Here is a 21,270-nt window from a genome sequence, read left to right as displayed (position 1 = left end):
TCTAACCCTGTGTTGTTGTGTACCGGTATATATGTTTGAGCCATGGACTCACTGACAACAAGTTTCATTTCAAACACTCTGGTTGAAATTCATACTACATGCCACACTTGTTACCAGTGATTGAGTAGGCACTTCACAGTAGACTACTCATCATATTTCTGTTGCTATAGTGACACCGACTACGTCTACCGCGAAAAAACATGTATAAAATGCCAAATATTGCCATTTGTCCATGCACTGCAATAAAGTAAGGACTCAGAAGTTGTGAAGTTCTTATCTTCTCTATGACAACTGTTTATTGGTCATGTAAGTATCAAGTCTTTTTAACATGTAAACTGTAATCTATTGACTTGCTGTATGTAACATGAGACTACATTTTAAATTATTGACTGCAAAGAACCATGTCTAGAAAATCAATGTCATACACAGTAAAAAAAGTTTGTACAATAATTTTTTAAAAATAGTGATGATCTCTTGGATGATGCTGTAGAGCTGAAAGGAAGTTAACTAGATCTTGTCTTAATTTTTTCAAGTTGCAATAATTCCCCAATATCATGAGTTCCTTGTGTGTCGTATCAGCATGACTGTCATATATATAGATATATATATATATATATATATATATATATATATATATATATATATATATATATATATATATATATATATATATATATATATATATATATATATATATATACATGTCACAGTTTGAGGTACTGCTAAATGAACTTTATCACACTTATGAATGCTTCAATAAAGGAATAATATACGTGGGCATTTTTTAACTTTGACAGAAATGATTTTCTGGAAATCACAGGTCATTAAATAACCTAAATCACAATTCATTTTATCATAAAAAGGGACATACCAACTCCCAATAAAATTAAAATCCTTGCTGGGGACCGGGTGTTGGAAAATACAGATCGCCTAACATTGCTGGTGATCATTATGTTATTTCACCCTCCCATGACACGTTAAAGTCACTTTTGGTATTGCAAAAGACCATTTTTTATAACTTTTTTACCACATTCAGTTCTTACATGGCACACCTTTTGGATAGGCCTTTGTTGTAGCTCCACAATGCAGACTGAACAAAGAAAGTACATATAGAGTTGGCACTTTCCCTGACTCAGGAGGTTTCATGCTTGAGTGAGTCAACACAGCACTGTGAGTACAGGCATGCACACTTTACAATTGTCAGGTGTCCACAATAACTGATGACCTTTCCAAACCATGTGAGGTCATACACATACTGGATCAAATTTCATTGAGTGATACTGACATATATACAACCTCATAAACATTGGACAGAATTTTTTACTGATGATATTTATGGTATTTTTGGTGTAAGATTGCCTGTCTAAAGATATTACACCTGTATTATATTGAATTTTCACTGGGGATCTAATTACTAAATATGATGGTTGCCAGCACAAATTCAATGGACAAATTCAACAGACGTTTTTAACTTTTATCAATTTGGAAAGCAGAAAATTGTGTAATCCAAGTATGAAAGCTCAAAGAAATGTTATGAAACATTACTGATCTTCCAGTGTGGTTGTTTCCCTACTTATGAACTGAAACCTTTCTTGTCTGAGGGCACCTTTTACTATTGAGATATTTCACACAAAATTAGCTAAAATCTAGTTCTTAGAGATTCTGAGAAAGTTTCATTATTTTGAAAATGATCTGCAAATGTTTTAGTACTGTACAAGCCTGCATACATTAGGTCATAATTAATGTACTTTTGAATATTGAAAAACAATAAATTTTACTGATGGCGGACTTTTTCTCAAGCAATTAAGGTACTTGGTCGCTTGGAGAAGAGGAATATAATTCTGTGGCCGTAAAGCACTTTTCACGATTAAAACAATTACGAATTTCAAGTTATTACTGAATACTTGAAAATAGTCTCATGCTAATCCTGCACGAATCTGTTATGATGAAGCACAGATACATGTTTGCCCATATCACGATTCTTGCATCAGGGTTCATCAATGTCATGTTCTACTGTAGTTCAAAAAGCTGACCTGCAAAACTTTCAAACTGAGACAAGAGTAGCAGATTGTATTCTCAATAAACAACAAGGCCTATGATGATTGCAGTCTGTCTTTGATCACAACTATTTTTCAACATTTAATATTCATCTGGTTAAGTCTTGGCTTATTTGAGACTTCTTGAACAAGAATACCAGATAAAAGTCAGCTTCTACCAGTACATTTGCATGTACTGCCACATACTGTGTTGGACAAGAGACAACATGTACATGAAAGTTTTTTGTGATTCAACTCTCCACATTTTCATGTTTCCAATATTCATCTATAACTAATGAGCATTCATTCATTATAATTTAAAAGAGATCACATTTACAATAGCTTTTTTAAATGATCTGGCTAATCAACAGTGTTCTCTTTGATTCAAGTAAATTTTCTATGACAGTATTTGGCCGACTCGAAGAAAGTTTCAGAGTTCACACATAGTGATTTTACCAAGGAAAAGAACTGCACTTGCACACATCCAATGAACAAAATCAATGTAACTTAATCAAGTTAATTTGTATATCAAGATGAGCATAAAAACAAGGAACCATACAATTTCATCCAAACTTATCTCTAATCTCGTTTGCAAGGTATCTGAAGTGAATCTACACTTTAGTCTTGCCTAGATCTGTCATCAATCTACCATGAGACTACTAATGCAATGATATCTATGACTTATTTGACGTGTGATATTTTTGCACATTCGTAATGATAACAATTAAGCCAGATTTAAAAAGAAGATGACCCATGAAACCTGACACTGCTTGATATTCATGGACAGTATTCTTGGTTTTTGAACTACATGATTAAATTTATATTACTACCAGTTTTAACCTCCTTTACTAGTGATATTAGTAAATAGGAATGTGATGTGCACAATCATGAATCCTCTGCAGAACCTGTGCTGTGGGTAGGTTCATGGTTGAAGAGTGCTGCAGAAAGATGATCAAAGATATACTACAACATAGTATATGTTTACGTCTGTGCACTGTTAACGATAATGTCGAGTTATCAATTTTCAGTAATCATGAAAACCGAGAACGATAATCGCTAGAGGGCCCTCTGTAACGAAATATTGGCAATTATTCAAGTTTTCGAATATACAGAATTCCGCTGTTTCTTGGTCCATTCAATGGCAACATTCAAACAGTTTTTGGCTGGTATGCAGTTGCGGATTAGGCAAACTGATCCTCTTTACATGTCGCCTGAGAGCGAATATGCCGGTAAACAACTGACAGTACAATCGGAAAATCAAGTTGGTGAATCTCTTCGATTTACACTTTTGTAAGTGACTGGGACGCTAGACTTATACTTTCCACAACTTTTGCATCCAACCTGGTACGTTGGTACGATATGAAATGGAAAGTACATTTCAGTTAGCAGAATAGTAACTGAATTGTTTGAAGTTGGCCTACCTCAATGGGGAAACAGAGACCATCCAGTTAAGGTAATGAAAATTAAACGATAAAGTAGACGCTACAGCGATCAGAGTCAACAGCTGGGTGATGGAGAGCTGAACAGGGCACACAACACTTGTGGACGGTGGTGGAGATGATGCGGGGGTACAGCTAAACAACCAACGTCACTGTTACGACAAATAACCATAAAATCGGTTGAAGTACTGTTCATGCGGGTTACTCAACACATCACCATGCAGGGTAATACATAGATACATCTCTGTCCACAGAAAAACTTGGTGTCCCCTAAAAATCCACACGGACCTGGCTTCCAGCAGACAAACAGACCGCCATGTTGATGTTTTAGCTGATGAATATTCATCAACCTTGACTCATCACTGAGGCGCAGCGCGGTTGTGTACACACCCAATATTTTTGCCGACGAGTACACTGGTAAAGATCCTTCTCCTCATACACTCCTTGAATGGTTAATGCTTACTTTGAAAGTTACGTTTTTAATGGATTATAACAAGAAAGTTCAACTGAAGTTGACGTACTAGTTTATTCACTGCTGGAATATATAGTGTAAAGCGAGTGAAGAGGCTACAGAAGGGAAAGTAAATTCGGAGTACCGCTTGGTGGCGCCCTGTTCAGTAGGCGAATATTTTCGAAATCTTGGAAAGAAGTTTTGATCTATCCGTTGGTGATATGTACATCGTTCGACTCGAAATTTTTCCGGATTCAAATTTCTTTTGCTATCAATACTGTTGCGATCGGAGTTGACGATATGAATCCCCCAAATCTGTTTTGAAAATTTGACCATTCTCGTTCGTTTCTTTCAAATCTTTGACACGTCTTCGACATGTCCGAACTTGCTTCGAAAGTTGTAATCCCGGGGTTGTAATCTTTTAACACTACAGTTCAGTGATTTTGTCAATGTGAGATCGCAGTAAACAATGTGAGACAGCATTTTGAACCGTGTAAGTTTATCATTTTAATTATCCATAGAATCGACAGGATAGTTTACATGTGAAACTCTACAGTTTTGTGGGATTGTGATTTAGAAATCCCCAGTGTGTAATGTTCACCAACTCAGAGTACTCTGTAAAGATATGATGGCATTTGGACTCTTTGTGAAGACAATAGACTACAATAAATGTCAAAACCTCTCCAGTCTTGAAAGTGAGTTTCCCCTTTCACTTTGTTAATCATATTGTACAACTGTTGGGCCAAATCATTACATGTACAATATAACGACAATTGCCAGGTGAATTATGCAATAATACCAGATGATCACTCACACAGGTAATCTGCTGTTAGTGCTTCAACCACAGGGGGCTCTTACTCCTTGTTTATTTGTGTCTGTGTTTGTTTGTGTGTATGTGTTTGTGTTTGTTTATTTGTTATTTTTAATAAAATAACAGCGAAAAGCTGTTTTGTTAATATTTGTCAATAAAGAGCAGTTTATTTATTTATTTGTTTGTTTGTTTGTTGATATGTATTTCCGATGGTTAGGGTTAGGGTTAGGCTTACGTTAGGGTTAGGGTTAGGTTATTCATACCCTCTAGACTTATTCAGAATATATAGAGGGAGTGAATAAGTCTAACCCTTACCCTAACCCTAACTTAAGCCTAAGCCTAACCCTAGCCCTAACCATCGGAAATACATATCAACAAACAAACAAACAATAAATAAATAAACTGCTCTTTATTGACAAACATCAACAAAACAGCTTTTCGCTGTTATTTTCTTAAAAATAACAAATAAACAAACACAAACACATACAAACACAGACACAAATAAACAAGGCGTAAGAGCCCCCTGTGCTTCAACACTTATCCCTCACACATGAGCCACACTTTCAGGTAGTTATCCTCAATCCCAGGTTCTCACATAGTACTTGTTGACATGGACTACTTACATGATTCAGTTCGTTACTTGGAGAGGGTAACACTCCCATAGTATGGTAAATCATAGGCACAATTGGCACCAGAATGTGTCACCTTTTCACACAAAAAAATCCCAAGATAAAACTTTTTTCAACTTTTCATTCTGGAAAACCCTAGACATGAGTGAATAACATAGAGAATGTCCCTATACTTCAGAAAAATCTTCATATGCAATAAAATAACAGTAATAACCTAAAGATATTCCTCAAATTTGTGTAGTAAATCAATAATGATGGGTTGAAAGTAAAATTGAGCAAATATGGCTAGTCGTTTTTGATATTGGTGGCTCATTCCGTCCAAATATTATGATCCCAACCCTTTGTTTTCCTTTAAAAGCTGTGTCCCATTAATCAATTTATTCACAGATAAAGTTGATAACAATCTGCCCCTTAAAGGACTATCATTTTTATCAGCTTTTCCACTGAATCCATATCATTCCATTTTGCAGACAGGCAATTTTTAAAATGCCTCGGAGTTGCTGAAAAGATCATGCACTTGCTCATGCTCTGGAATTACATACAAACAAATGCAAAGCAACACAGAAACCCATATATTATAAGATTCCTCGAGCTGTTCACTTCTCTGAATATTGATTGTCATTTCTTTTCTTGCTTTATTTGAATGTTATTTTATTACTTGTCATATCAACATTATAATGGTCCTTCAAAACTTTTCAGAATATTACAAAATTAAGTCATGAATAAATTTATGTACCAAAGTTCCATTGTACAGATTGAATATCAATAATTAAAATGTCAATATTGCAAGTAAAACCACCCTGCATGCCAAGTGCTTATATGCCTGATACAAAGATAGTGTTGGAAGGAAAGAATTTATGGATAGTTGGCATAACATGTTTGAACACTTTTACAGCCTACAAATTACAATAACGGTTTAATTTGTCCATCAGGAAGCACTAAGGGATTCAGTGGGAAAGTTGATATTGTGTGTGTTACTGGTAGCAGCATTAGACGTGAACTTTTCTCTTAACGTGAATGGGAAAACTTTGAAACACAGCATACACTTTCCTTTTTGTCATCCTGACATGTCTGGTTTGAAGTGGGGACATACCTATAGACTTACCCAAAGTCTGTGAACATATAAATATCAAAACAGTAAATTGAAATAAAAAACTCAAGTAGACTGTCACATTGGTAACTAGGCTGTTGTGTAGATCATGGGGTGAACACGATGGGCCACAGATCAACCAGTCAGTAACTGCAGCATACATCTGAGAAAGCAGAGTGACTGAAGGCAGGTCAAGGACAATATAACCTTTAAAATTTGGTTTTGCACATCTATACACTCCCATTATGGCTTATAGTGATATTGTCAGAAAATCTCTTTAGAAGTCACATATACACAACCAACCCTACACACTGAAACTTGACATCCACCACTATGCGTTGGCAAGCATATTATGTGAAATTTAATAGTACATGTGGTATGTACACTTTTCAGCATGGATGTACATTTAAAACATTGCTATCAATACTTTATCATAGAAACTTTCATGTCTTCAATAATTTCTGTAACTGGTAAAGTTCATTTGAGTTTCAAAGTCAAGTACAGTAATTAAGTTTCACGTCAAATGCATACAGGTCAAACACTGCTTCAAAAATAAATATTTATCCACAGATGAAATGTGACATTGTGAAAATTACTTTTGGCATTTTAAAATAGCAAAATACTCTACTGAGAACATTTTCTTGTTGAGTTTAAGATTGTTTCAGATTGTACCCCACAAAACAAAAAATTCAGTGTAACCGACAAGCGCAAGTTGGATATAGCGCCCTCTTGTGGCAAAGGGTTATTTTCATACATGGCTTTAATACGCCATGTCAAATGCAGGGTGTTCAAACCCTTGGTGTAAAGTATACAAGGAATTGTAAATGCCAAACATCTCCAGAGAAACAGTTCTTGAGTTCCTTGAAATCTTGATCATTCAACAGTAAATATCTTAATGACAGTGTCTTTTCACAAGTCTTTCTTTCAAAGAAGCAGGTCTTCAAACTAAGAGATATATTGCATCACATTGACGAAAGGAAAAGCATAAGGTGATGCTTCTATCCATTATATTCTGTGTAACCAGATGCATAAGTGGTACCAATATTCAGATTTGACAGTGGATTGCTAACATCGTCTCCCCCCACAGCTCCTTCCTTGTCACCCTCCTCCTCCTCCTCCTCCTCATCTTCGTCATCATCATCATCATCATCGTCACCACCATTGTCATCATAATAGTTATTTGGTTCTGAAGGAAGATACATTTTGACATCAGTATTCATTCTAAATGGTTAATTGAATTATTATCTCAAGTAATGCATTTTTTCATTAATTTTCACCCATGATTAGAGTTGATATCAGGCTTTGAAGAGTAAGGTTACATGTACAAGGTTTGGGAACCTGAGTAACATTTTGCTTCATTTGCCTGCATTGATATTATTTTGTGGAATGATAGAAAAATTGTCATATTTACTGACTAGCTGTCCTTATTAATGATGTCATGTTCCTCAATGACACGCTGAGGCAAGCAACCATAAGTGTCAAAATATAACCTTCACTGCGTAAATTTGATTGCCTCATCAAAAAATGAGGGTTAAGTTTTATTTTGTGTTGTCTTTAAATGTCTTTGATGTAATTTACCAACAAATTTACAAATTTATAGACATGTAGGTTACTGTGATGTCTTATTACACCTTAACAATGAAATCATTATAGGAATACCCTTTGCAGTTTCTATAGAAAACATTTGTCCAGAGTGTGCATGAACCATCATCATGTTATTATCCTCGACTTGTTTTGTGAAGGTTGGCTGACAAAAAATTATACCTTTAATCAATAGTTGTCATATGCTGATCAGGTCACCAACAGTGTCATGATTTGGATGTACAACACAATCTATTTATTGGGCATCCTGACTAATATAGTAAATTTTCATATCCTGATGGCTAAAATGCCAAGGCTAGAGACATACTCTCCAAAGAGCTGCAGTCTAATCAGGAAGTGGGTCATTCTGTGAGGTCAATGACCTTGGCAGAAACTTTACCTTGAATGTCATATGACTGGCTATATGATCCAAAACCTCCACTGTATCCCCATCCATCACCTTCCTCTTCTTCTTTGAATCCTTGGCGACCATAATCAAATTTCCTTGCTGTTAAACAAAGTAAGTAAAATTTTTGTGAGGATGCTTCATTATTGCAGATAAAATTATTTTACAGAAGAATGAAACCATCAAAAGATGTTACAGTAACTGCAATGCAACACTGAATTTCCTATTATGGAACCGCAAGGAAAACAGTATGTTTTAGAAATACTCATGATTCTGTGACCCTCTGTGGCTCCTCCTCTCTAATTATAGAACAGTATGATTTTTAACGACACAGCACCACCTACTTGACTTCTGTCCTGATCCATTTAAAACAATTATTTTTTCATCTTTCAACAATTTATAACTGATGACTACCACAAATACCACTGCTATGTTGTTCTTTTTACTCAACACTGACCATTTAATCTTGGAAAGGTCAGCTGTTTTCATGAGTAGCAAATGCTTGTTGATTTATGTTAATATATACTAATTCACTGAATACATGTCTCTGACAAGACAAGAAGAATAAGAATAAATTCAAGCTTTAATTTCACCCAATCATCATTACTTTATCACAGGATTGCATAAAGCAGTTTGATTTAAAAGAAGAGGTTTGAAAATTGTGCTATGTATTACTATCTTTAGGCAACGGTTGTCTATCAAGATGCCTGTACCAGTACTCTTGTTATGGCCATTCATGAGATTTTGAGAATAATCAATCAAATCTTATCAGTGTATGCTTTGTCCTTGGCATCTATTCGACTTAAAATTAATTTTTGAAAGTCATGGAGAGTTTGAGAATGGTTCTCATTAAACATGCATAAATTAGCATTACAGTGCTCATTTAAGTATAAATTAGGCGTATGAAGGAGAACATCAAGTTGATTGGTTGTAAGAACCCATACCCATCCTGAGAAAAAAACAAATTTTGTGTTGCAAACTTGGGTACTTATATATACATGGACAATATGGTATGTAGAAAAATATGACATGAGCAACATTTGCACGGTTAACATTTAACATTTCTACTTCTTAGTGTATAGATATTCCGCATGTCAATTTGAAGGGCTGTTCTCCAGATAATACCTGCTCACATGTCTCTTGGGTATTCTCAATAAACAGTTACATGTAAAAATTTACTGCAATACAACTGTTACTTACTTGACATACTGAGGTCTTTGGTTTCTTGAGTTTCATGTCCACATTTTGGGCAAGGTATGGCCTGACCTTTGCCATACTTAAAACCTTTTCTTCTCACATGATCATCACAATAACAGGCCTAGAAATGAATGAGAAACTTACATAGTTACAGAAATAAAGACTTCAACTGCAAGTGTAATTGATATTTTGCATTCATTTTGTTTCACACGGTACCATGGGTGTATTTGCCTGGAAATATATGATCCAAACACTCATTACTCCTAGTTTCTGTTGGTTACAGTGTCACTCACCTTACACCTAAGACATGAATACTGGCCTAATTTGTTACATGATCCACCTGCAAATGATCAAGAAATGTGAATCAGAGTTAGTGCAAACTGAGATACATCAAAACTGTAACTCATACAGCATGAAACAAGGTATTTGTGAAACAAAACAAAAATATGACCACTTTAAGTCATAACTCAACCATTCTCTGTTGTCTGTTCATGTCCTGTGAGACAAAGGAATATTTATACAATCCTTTATATAATTCCCTGACAATCTCTGAAATATTTATTATGATACATTTAAAAGGCTAATACTAGAAATAAAACAGCAGACATGGTTTTCTCTGACAAAATTTGTCACGTTCAATTTTTGATCCATTGACAATATTCACTATAAGTATACTATAAAGTAAAAGTAACTCAGATGGTCAAATATACATTATGAACTTCATTTTTGAATTTTGAAAATAAAACACCTTTCCTGTACTTATCATTCTCCTCTTCCATGATATACTGGTAAATGCAATATGAATTTTAACTATCGTCAATAATGCTGATATGAAGGTTTAAAATTTCAACAGGGTAAAGCAGAAAATAATGCCTTAAATGTGAAGTAAACTGTTAGTTGCACATTAATTAAACATTAAAAAGACTATGGTATACTTACATTTGTAGTTTTCTGATTCTAAAATTTGGCAGCTGGCCTGATGTTCAAATTGGTCATCTTCACATAAATAATTATGACAAAATGAACATTTAAACACTCTACCACCTGTGAAGAAAGGAAACAAAAAGAAAACTAGTGAGATGCATACAGTATGAGCAAGAATTTCACCAGTTATCATTGACGTGTCTGATGACATGAAGCTTTAGAATGTATTAATAGCAGTTCCAACTGTATGTGCATCATTGTAAAAGTACCAAAGTATTTGTGAATTAATACATGTTGTAAGATTGATGAAGAATCTTGAAAATGTTTAGTTTCCAATAATTATAAGCTGATCTCTCATCATCTCAGTTTACTCAGCCATCATATTTCCCCCCTGAAAATATCAGAACAGCACAACCCAAATTTGCATAATTTACCCTGGTCCATGATACACAGCCAACTTACCTTGATCCCACACACCTCTTTTACATTCAATACACAGAGCATCAGCAAGTGGACATTCACATGCATGAGTTGTCAGACACTTCCTTCCATGACATACAAAGGCTTCACAGAAATCACATACAGCTCCCTATATGGAGATGATACAGAAACAGATTTTATTTCCTTCTCACAGGTTTTGATTCACATGCAATCTCGTTGATGCTGCAGTTATACTGTGTAATAGACAGTTGCATACATATTTGTCAAAATTATGGAAATCAAGCATCTTGAAAAAAACACTGGTATAAGTACACAAAAAAATTAATACCTATTTATGAAGCTGTTAAATCATATGAAACAATCTTAATTTGTCTTCATTGATAATATTTCAATATTGTCACACTGTCTGATACATACCACCATTGCTAAACCAGTTGTAAATTGTCCTGCGTGTTTTATGACACAGTCACCTGTCTTCATCATGCATTTTGTTTTACCTAAAAAAAAGATGAACAGAGTTTCATGATGAATCAAATAAACAAAAGACCTGGCGGCTGATTTAGCTCCATTGTGATATCTAAGATAATTAAGATAATAAGGGTGGCTGGTTTGTCAATTAAGGGAATACTGATGAACATTGGACATATTTATATATTTTTGAATATAATATTTTTTTGGATGGAAAGTCCAACTTATGATCATTACCATACATCAGCACTGGCTGAGACTGTTGGTACACTTTGCCTGCAAGCATGCAAGTATTATCATGATTTCAACAAATCTGAATTTAGTCATCCCTACAAACCTGTATACAAAAGCAATAGGACAAGGACATTCTAAGAACATTGATGATTTTTGGAATTCTTTGACCTAAAACAGCAAAAATTGCCCATAAATATAAATAAAATAAAATAAAATAAAATAAAATATAGTTTTGCAAATTTTTTTAGGATTTGTACAAAACCTCAACACAATCCAACAAGCAGTCTCTCATCACTGTCACTTATATATTCATATTTTTTGACCAAAAACATGAAAAATTCTCTCAAACATACAAATTCGCAAATTCTTTCATTATTTGAACAACCTGACTGAGGTCACCCCACCAACCTGCATACCAAATTTCAAACCAATCGGACAAGTGGTTTTAGAGAAGATGATTTTTGACCAAAACACAGCAAATTGCCCAAATAATACCAATATACAACTTTCACTACAATGTGAACAAAACTGACTATGGTCATCCCTAGCAACCTGCATACTGACCAAATTTCAAACAAATTGGACTAGCTGTTTCAGAGAAGAAGCTTGGAATGCAAAAAATTGACAGATGCCGGGTGACAGACGTAGGACATCTACGTCTTGAATTTGTTCCTATCATTGGCCAGGTAAAGAAATTTCATTTGCAGCCAAGGTTCATTGGCACTGGCAACAAGAATTTTACCATGTTATACATGTATAATCACATAAATGATATTGAAAGTTCCACTTTTTATGATTAACCACTCCGTAGCCTTGCTAAATTCTACAAAACTATAGCGTAAATAACAAGGTTTTGAGACTTTTGCTGTAACACACCTATGTTATCAGTATAGATGGTGGACTGTATTTACTGAAATTACAGCAAAGCATTTTTTCACTTGTTTCTCTGGCAGTTTAGATTAGTAGAGGTAGGGGATACAAAAGTTTTACAATGAAAAGGACTTGTGGGTGAAAGTTCACATAGTCAAGGAGAAATTGCAAGTCCCTAAGCTGGGTGAAAGTTCAAGATTCTTGTGATATGTTTGGTTGAAAGAAAGTCACGTTTTTCAAATCTTGTGAATTATTATTAATCCTCTTTCTCCCACATTGTATTTATTTCTATGGTTTGTCTATGGAGTCTGGTAGAAAGAGGATTAAACTTACCACAATGAGCACAAACTGGTAGTTTCTGTACAGCATTGCAAAAATAGCAAAATGCACGATTCTTTTGCCTCCTGGTAAAAATGCAAATAAAAACAGGTACATTATGTGTTGTGTTGTGTCAATAAGCACTGTCTCTTCAAAAAGAGATCTAATACATCATGGTATGACCTTAAAGAAATTGGCAGTCTACCAATTCAATACACACATACGCAGATCAATAACAGTGCTATGAAATGAAACAAATAATGATCTTTCATGCTACTTGTTATGGTTTTTCTGCAATAGAATTGCTTTTTACAAAGTTAAGTAATTTTTACAGCCATTAGTACGTACAATTTTACTCTCATATCACAATTTAAAAGATAAGGTCACCCAGTGGAAACAGTGGTAGTGTTGATTCAGGTGAAAGTTCAACTGAGCAATCTCAATTTACACAATGATGGTACACTTCTTTGCATTACCTGTATAAACAAATGTAACTACAATGCAATATATGTACAGGACAGATTGATATGGAATTCAATCAGATTCTTAGATTCTTAGCATCACATTATTGTCCTATTTCAGTTTTTGGATTCTACTGGAACTTTCTTATCTTACAGAAACTAAAAATTACTGTTACACTAAACCAAGCTGTCATCAAAGTCAATGCAGTGTACTGTGTATTGTAAGATAACACTGTCACATCTTACAGACACAGAAAACAGTAATCTATTATATGCTTGTCTTTGGACGATATGGATGGTAAGATGAAAGTGTTGTGTGATGCCAATATAACCCCTTTCCTGATTGGCTAAAAGATACAATCAGACACATTTGCATGCTGGTTACTGGCAGTGACTCATGAGGAAGTTGACATCTTCCATAGATGCAACTGAGGTGTAACAATGAATAACTGTCTGCAGACAATTACCATGACAAGATTTTTATCATTTTTTGAGGAAATTAATATGTGCATTGTGAAATGTAAAAATTTCATTACAGTTACAAAACAAAATTTTGTAATTACCTCTGGCATTTGTCACATTCCTGTCGAAAAAACATAAAATGGCATAAATGGCATGTTGGTCATTTTTTAAAACAATTTACCCATGATCCCCAGTTATAAATCCAGAATTCAATACAAATATCTAAACTGAATACATAACACATTGTGAGCAATGTGCGGTGTTATTCTTAACAAATGATTTCCAGTCCAGACTAGAATTCAGTTGTCAACAATACCACTGTACATTACACACATATAGGCTGAGTTGACGGCTTGAATACTGGGTATTTTGACATACCAGTAACTGTTATAATAGAACAAGAATCACACTTTGCACACACAGTACATCACACTGAAAATTACCAAAGCTACAGCTAAGAGAGTTCTAATTTGTTAAACATATCAATACGATGCTCATATTTGATCAAATTAAAATCAGAAAGCAATAACTCCGGTGTTTTTGTATCAAAGTGCTGTTCAACCAGTGCAGCACACAGCTGAACTACTGGCAATTTTGCAAAACCTTTGAATATGATGCTGCAACTGATTGTTGTCATTTTGCTATAACACTGGTTGCACGGCTATCCTCTATGGTTGACATAATATCTTGTACAGGTATTCCAGTACACAATACTGATACAACAAATCATTGCCACAGATATACCGTAGACACAGTTCCATATGACTCTTTGTGACAAAGCATTTGGTTTTGCAGCAGCAAATTTAAATCAAAAATAATTTTGCAAGGTTAGACACATACCGTAGACTAAAAAGAATTGTTAGGTCTGTTACATCTTATAGTCTAAAAGATTACTTGTTAAATCGTGGTTTTCTGAAGATAAAGATTTCAACAAAGCAAGCATATTACCATGAGAATATTGCATGGCCTCTCCACAATGTCTTTTTCAGCTGATCTGATTTCTCTCTGTCTCTCTTTCTGCTTCTCAGCTTTCTTCCTGGCTCCCGTCTTTTTCTTCGGCATCTCTAAGTCTTATCTCTAAGTCTCTGAGTTACAGAGTAAGCCTGTAATTCAAAAATACGATAGCTGATCACTCCTTATTCAATATTTCTTGCACTGCATGCACAGATGGGATAGAATGTTGTCTAATGATGCGCAATGTTTATTTCTGTACTTTTGTATATCTTCTTAGTAGGGGTTAGCCTATTTCATGAACTGTATGTAGAAATGCAGGAAAATTTCTTTATCATATATAGTCACTCTCTTGAAACTTTTACAAAAGATTCTGGACAAGATGCCTTTTTGAAAAATGTATTCAAAAAGTGAGTACAACTTTATGCTATACTTCAAGATTAAAATGGCAAGATTGTGTCTCTCTGTAAAACAGAACCTGTGGGAAAAATCAGAAGTTTCTCTAAATGCTTTTGGTAAATATATCATCATGCACCTTCATTGCTCAGTAAGCAACCACCTTATTTCTTCTCATATCTGAAATTTGTTTGCTAAAAAAGCTAAACTGAAAGGAAATTACACAGATTTGGTCTTAATCAGTGCCTCACTTTTTTGAAGCTTGAAATTTGTTATAAAGCAATATGAAATAGACAAAATCCATGGGTATAATGTATTTCTATAAAATATATCAAATATATATATATATATATATATATATATATATATATATATATATATATATATATATATATATATATATATATATATATATATATATATATATATATATATATATATATAGGACACCCATTTTCTCATTTGACAAAATTAAGTAATGAACACTACATTTATTGGAGCCAAGTTGGCCTTAGGTCAGGTCATAGTCATTCCGTGAAGTGGGCATGGTCAAGTTGACTTCACGGGGCCAATTTTGTTCCAGGCCGTTGGAATATAAGTGGATTGAGTTTGGGTTCAAGTCAACTTTTAGACTGAGTTGGAAACTGAACGGAATTGATCAGTTTTGGTCCATATTTGGGCCACAGTGTCAGGACACCAGGTAGATTATAGTCAAATTAATGCTGAGTATTGGATGTAATTGCAAAGTTTGGTGTTGATGACTACAGTAGATGTAGCTTTAGGTGAGTCCTACAACTTTCTGGTCTATTGGATCCCTAATCAATTGGACCCATATCAATTGGATTTTGTAATAATTGCAAGCTGACATTTTAACTCATTGACATTCTGTAGTTTATCTGATTTATTGAATGATGATGCCCGAAACAATAATTAGGACATTCCAAATGACAGATAGTACATTGTCATACTGGGCATCACAGTATAGAGGGGCGGCGCAGCAACTCTCTTCTACTGCTGGTGTTTGTTTCATCAGTTATGTAAAGTGTACTGGCAACATAGAATTCAATAAGTCTATAAACATAATTTTATTGGAAATGTGTTAACATTTAAATAGAGAGAGTCAACAGAGAAAAATATATAGCATCAAACTACAGGGTCAAGCTGACTTGGGTCCACTTGGCATGGGGTCCAATTGACCAGCTCCCCCATGTGTTGGAGCATAGTCCCCTAACCACTACGTATGAAGGGGCTGGCTGGCATGTGATTATATCGCTGGTCCTCCTAGATGAGTCCAGCGTCTGTGTATGTTTGGGGTAGACTGTGATCAGACCTGGAGCTCATAGCATACTCCCCCATTTCCTGTGCGTTCTTGGATTAACATGATTTTAACGGGCAAACGGCCAGAAGTGGCAGTACGTCCATTTTACGATGCGATCTCATCGATGTTGTTGAAACATCCATGCAATACTGGCATTTGTACTCGGACGTAGAGCTTACCCGAAACCCATAGTCACACCCTGCCGTTGGTAGTCTACCTCTTGCCATTCGTAAATATCATTGCATCTCCATCATTGCCGGAAGGCTTTCCCCGGCCCTCTACAGCCTGGAGTCTACCGTAGTGTACTGTCTGTGCCGCATGCGGATGGATATCACAGTACGGACGAAACGTATGGTACAGAGTATTATCATGTGTACCACTGCCAGCCAGCTAGGGACAAATCACCTGTGTAATAATGGGGGTCCGGACACTTCGCACCAAAACCAGTTCGCCCCACACAACTTCGTCCCAAAACCATTTCGTACCAAAACCACCTCGTGCCAAGTACTAACTCTTCCAAGGCCACTTCGCCCCAAGTACCACCTCGTACTAAAATCACTTCGCCCAAAGTATAGTAGGCTACCATCAACTCGTTCTAAAATAACGATGCCACGACGTATCCTAAAAAAAATTGTTTTTACCTGTAACTTGGAAGCATTAATGTTTCAGGACATTTTCGCCACCACGGACCATTTAGTTAGGCCTATTTTTGCATGAAACCATAGACGGTTGAATTAGAAAAAATACACACGCAAACTACCCAATGCTACTACTCAGGTGCCATGCTTGGAATAGCACAATGTCATTTTCTCGGAAATGCGTACAATTTCAAGATTTCAGTCCTGGGATGATACAAAAAGGTGATGAAAACTTCGATGGCAGTAGTTGGTTATTTTCAGCTTAAAAGGTTGGCGATAAGTTTGGGGCAAAGTGCCATTGTTTTAGGGGCAAAATGGTTTTGGGCGACGTGACTTTTGGGGCGAAGTGGTTTTGGTACGAGGTTGTTTTGGTGCGAAGTGGTTTTGGTGCGAAATGGTATGGGGCGAGATGGTATGGTGCAAAGTGGTTTTGGTGCGAAGTGTCTGGGAACCTGTGTAATAATGGACCCACGTAACATACAATACATCCATTATTTAACGCAGCAGTATTTCCTTACCAAAGGTGTCTGTTGTCCGTTTCCAGATTTTGCCAGCCAGCTGTCCAACGTGCTGCTTTTCAAGCCCCCTAAGCTATCAATAAATCAACAATACAAAGAAGTATATGAACAAGATTCGGATGATAGTGAACCTTCCTTATTCTTCCCTCATAATTTATTTACTTTTGATTACTTCCTAGCGTATGCTTTGTTCTTTTCAGGGAACATAAACTCGGGTCAACGATTGTTTAAAACGGGATGCTTGGGGGTCTTAACTGGGAAAAAATTTGTTGGACTTTCACGTCACGCATGCGTAACACGGAAGTTTAGCGCCATCTTAGTGGCGATCGTGTTGATGTTATTTCAAACGATTTTCGCTGAGCATTCGGGATTTTTACTCTCGCAGTAACTTTAATCGGTGCCCACCATGGGCCTGTTACCACTGGAATTTAGCGACTGTCATTTAGACAGTCCTTACTTTCGCGAAAATCTCCACCAGCACGAACAAGAATTGGATCGGACGAACCATGCAATCAAGCAACTGATTAAGGAGTGTAAAGCTCTTTTGAGCGCTGCAAAAGGTAAGCCCCGGAACTCGAGATCTCGTCAACACCAGCTGCACATATGTTGGTCTGCGAGCAGTTTCATAGTCATGGGTCATCTCCCGTGGTTGATTATCACTATCTTCTGTGGCTTACCGCACGATCAACTTCGCAAGACTGAAATAAAAGAAAACTAAGTATATCATGGTAGGGGCCGGCCTAGCTGCCTGCAGTACCTTACTGTAGCTCGAGATTTTGTCTGGGTACGGTATTTGGATCGTACGGCAAAGTTCGACTAAAATACCCAGGCAAAACCTCGAGCTACAGTACTGCAGCTATAGAGCCCTGAAGATAGGGACAGCGCATGGGATAAGCCAGGCTACACTCGCTCACCGTCTGATATTCAGATATTCATTGTAAACTAGAAGGGCGGTTCCAACGATAGGTGGACTGGTTAAAGTTTCGTACAACTCTTAAAATAATAAGTATTTTGATGAGAAAGTCCATTTATTTCCAGAATTAAACCTCATTTGTTGTATAAGAGAGAGTATGGAAATTGTGAAAATTTTCAATGATGTTGAACTTTATAATTTCAAGACTTTAAGCACAGCTTTCAGGTAATGCAGCTCGTTGCCGCTTGCGAGTGTTAAATGCTTCGGTGGCCCCAACGCCTGAGTGACAGTTGAAGGAAGATGTGAATATCTATTCATATCTGTATCGGTAGACAAATTCAGTGTGCAGCTAGTAGGCCGAACTTTCACGTATCTGCTTTGGCCAGGAAGTTCCTGCCATATGAGAACATGGACACCACTGTTCATTGACACACTGTACAGAAAAAAGAGCAAGGCATTAACCAAGTCAAAAGTCAATTCTGTCCACTCATTGAGGGATATGGACTGGAGAACGTTCGGAATGCGCCACCCTTCAGTTACAGTCGGTGACCTTTGCTGATACTGTTTACTATGATGTCATACAAATGCAATTTATAACTTTGCACAACGTGGACCATCGCCTTCAGTCATATGCCACAATGACACAAGAAGATTTATCACGTTACATTTTCTTCCCAATTGGACCGGATGGTTGATTTGGTTTTAAAAATATAATCTCATGAAGCTATAATCAGTGAATTGCATTCTGGGTTCTCTGATAAACTTTTGCAAACTGTGCAGAGTTGATTATGTCAGCAATGAAGTCACATTCTCGCTCACCATTCAGTGTTGTTCTTTTCTGCATTAGGTAACAATTTATGTGATAGTATACACATCTGTTATTTTTGTGTTATGTACTCATGGAAACTCTTGTTGTAAAACCAGTTCAACCCGGTGGACATTTGATGCAAAATTACAAGTGATCTCAGCAGTGAGGCCTTCCCATGTCTCTGTATGAGAAATCTGATCTGACTGGAAATACCTGCCGGGGTCACAATTATTACTAATGAATGACTGTAGCAGCCTAATCAGTATGCATAATAGGTATTGCCCTACTCTGTGTTGCATTGTCAGTTAGGTTACAGTTATATCGATCGGGAGGTGTTATGTAACACTGGTATAGAAAACTCCACTATGGAGGTAACTACAGACCCTAACCAGATTTCTTCTATGTAATCCATTCTTTATAATCATCGCGAATGTGTTATCAAAGCTGACAAACGTTCTACGTAGTACTTGACCACAGCCGCTGAAAATTTCTGCCTGAGAACACACAATATTACGTTCATGGTTGAAATACCATAAATTCCTCATGGCAAGCATGATTAGTTGAGAGATACACACCCTATGTACAAAAATGTTCTGGGCAAATTTTTCATGATAAATTTCAACAAATGATACTGGTGGCAAGTTTTACAACAGTGACATTTTATTCTTATATACAAGACAAGTCATTCTGGGTAAAAGATTTTTGAAACTCCGGTTACTGATTCTAATTTGGATTGTAGTTGATGAGAAACTAGCTGCTTTGTTTGATCCATCAAGTACCATAGTAGATCATACCAATAATCTATATTCTTATGCAATTCAATACAAGCAACATGGAATGGTTCTGTTTGTGTAGATACTGACCAAATTATTAACTAAATTTTAAGTGTCTATGTATGTGTACTTCAAAGTGAAGAGATGTTTTGGTTTGATTGCTGTAACATGCAACATACATGATGAAATAAACCATGTCACTTAACAAAACTACGTATTCTAGTAATAAAACATTATTGAATTATTGCTGGTACCAAATCTTTGGCAGGTACCCTATTATCACCACTTTTAATCACTCTTTGAGACTCAGACCACCCTGTACTAGACACAATTCCTACCAGTAAGTAGGTGATTGCTCCTATGCTATGAAGGAATTGCTTTGGAATCTTCCAAAAAAAATTATCTATTAAAGCAGGAAGAATGGAGTTATTCTGTACATGCAGGTATATGGTCAGCATGGTCACTGATAGTATATAAATCAGTTACCTTTAACCTGTGAACATACTTGAAACACTGGCAAACTGGCAAAACTGTTTTATAGACACAGTCTATCATGTTTGAACAGTTTAGAACTAATCACATAATAGTGGCATGGTATCATTTACAGTACTTGTAAATTAACTTCAGCAGAAGCTTTGATGGAAAGGGATATTTTGGAGATATTGATAGCCTTCTACATGTGCTAAGTGACACTTGATCAGGAAGTATATGTAATGGAGGTTATCTGTATCATGGAAAATGGCTGGCTATCCCAGAGTGGTAATTTCTGTCGGCAGAAATTCACATAAATTGAAAAATACTGAGACAGAGAAAAAAGGTAGCTCGGCAATGCTATCATGTTGATATATTCATGTATCATTTGTAGGTTTGTTTACTGATCGCCTTTCTTGAACCAAAGACAAAGCAGCTGTGTTGATCTCCAATACAATACATATAATCTAGGGTTTGGTAGCACGCTAGGATCAACTAAATGTAACTGGAGCATAAGTTATCAAAGACGTATAGTCTCCTTCATCAGGTATAGTCTCCATTCCACCCTTGTGTACATGTAGTCATACATGTATGTCTTTGAAAGCTTATTCTCTTTTGAACTAGTGATAGACACACTTATTGGCCCCATTCTGTCACAGCACAAAG

General features: G+C 36.0%; 3 protein-coding genes across 7 annotated transcripts in view; 1 reads left to right on the top strand and 2 right to left on the bottom strand.

Moving 5' to 3' along the window:
- LOC139130772 (syntaxin-binding protein 4-like) overlaps window positions 1-3,596 on the bottom strand; it is a 96,303-nt gene extending 92,707 nt beyond the window's left edge. The window contains 1 exon segment of the mRNA XM_070696567.1: window positions 3,458-3,596. The gene's annotated coding sequence lies outside the window, so the exon portion shown is untranslated.
- A 3,194-nt stretch (window positions 3,597-6,790) lies between these two features.
- LOC139130771 (zinc finger protein 330-like) lies at window positions 6,791-17,709 on the bottom strand. Of its 2 annotated transcripts, none has more exons than XM_070696564.1 (11): window positions 17,640-17,709; window positions 14,767-14,921; window positions 13,920-13,939; window positions 12,911-12,981; window positions 11,423-11,502; window positions 11,027-11,153; window positions 10,580-10,684; window positions 9,934-9,980; window positions 9,644-9,761; window positions 8,438-8,545; window positions 6,791-7,642 (listed from the first exon to the last, which is right to left on the bottom strand). In XM_070696564.1, exons 2-11 carry the CDS (start codon window positions 14,878-14,880, stop codon window positions 7,455-7,457), a joined length of 978 nt encoding a protein of 325 aa, XP_070552665.1. In that variant the 5' UTR covers window positions 14,881-14,921; window positions 17,640-17,709; the 3' UTR covers window positions 6,791-7,454. The 2 variants fall into 2 exon arrangements, with proteins under 2 accessions (XP_070552665.1, XP_070552666.1); XM_070696565.1 differs by lacking the exon at window positions 17,640-17,709 and adding an exon at window positions 16,663-16,794.
- A 217-nt stretch (window positions 17,710-17,926) lies between these two features.
- The window catches only part of LOC139130768 (rho GTPase-activating protein 26-like), an 84,446-nt gene continuing 81,102 nt past the window's right edge, over window positions 17,927-21,270 (top strand). For 3 of the 4 annotated variants that reach the window (XM_070696563.1, XM_070696562.1, XM_070696561.1), the window contains exon 1: window positions 17,928-18,199. In XM_070696563.1, coding sequence (XP_070552664.1) covers window positions 18,046-18,199 — 154 coding nt within the window. In that variant the 5' untranslated portion in view covers window positions 17,928-18,045. Of the gene's footprint in view, window positions 18,200-21,270 lie in introns of all 4 variants that reach the window. The other variant, XM_070696560.1, reaches the window with a different exon arrangement.

Source organism: Ptychodera flava, chromosome 4 (genome assembly GCF_041260155.1).
Source record: "Ptychodera flava strain L36383 chromosome 4, AS_Pfla_20210202, whole genome shotgun sequence".
Classification (NCBI taxonomy): domain Eukaryota; kingdom Metazoa; phylum Hemichordata; class Enteropneusta; family Ptychoderidae; genus Ptychodera; species Ptychodera flava.
The sequence above is the reverse complement of the archived record's forward strand: the minus strand, read 5'-3'. Positions and strand labels throughout refer to the sequence as shown.

Coding starts and splice junctions, on each gene's coding strand:
- LOC139130771 (XM_070696564.1), bottom strand. CDS start 14,880: ATGCCGAAGAAAAAGACGGGAGCCAGGAAGAAAGCTGAGAAGCAGAAA. Junction 12,982..13,919: donor GAATGTGACAAATGCCAGAG/GTAATTACAAAA, acceptor CATTTTTACCAG/GAGGCAAAAGAATCGTGCAT. Junction 11,154..11,422: donor CAACTGGTTTAGCAATGGTG/GTATGTATCAGA, acceptor ATCTCCATATAG/GGAGCTGTATGTGATTTCTG.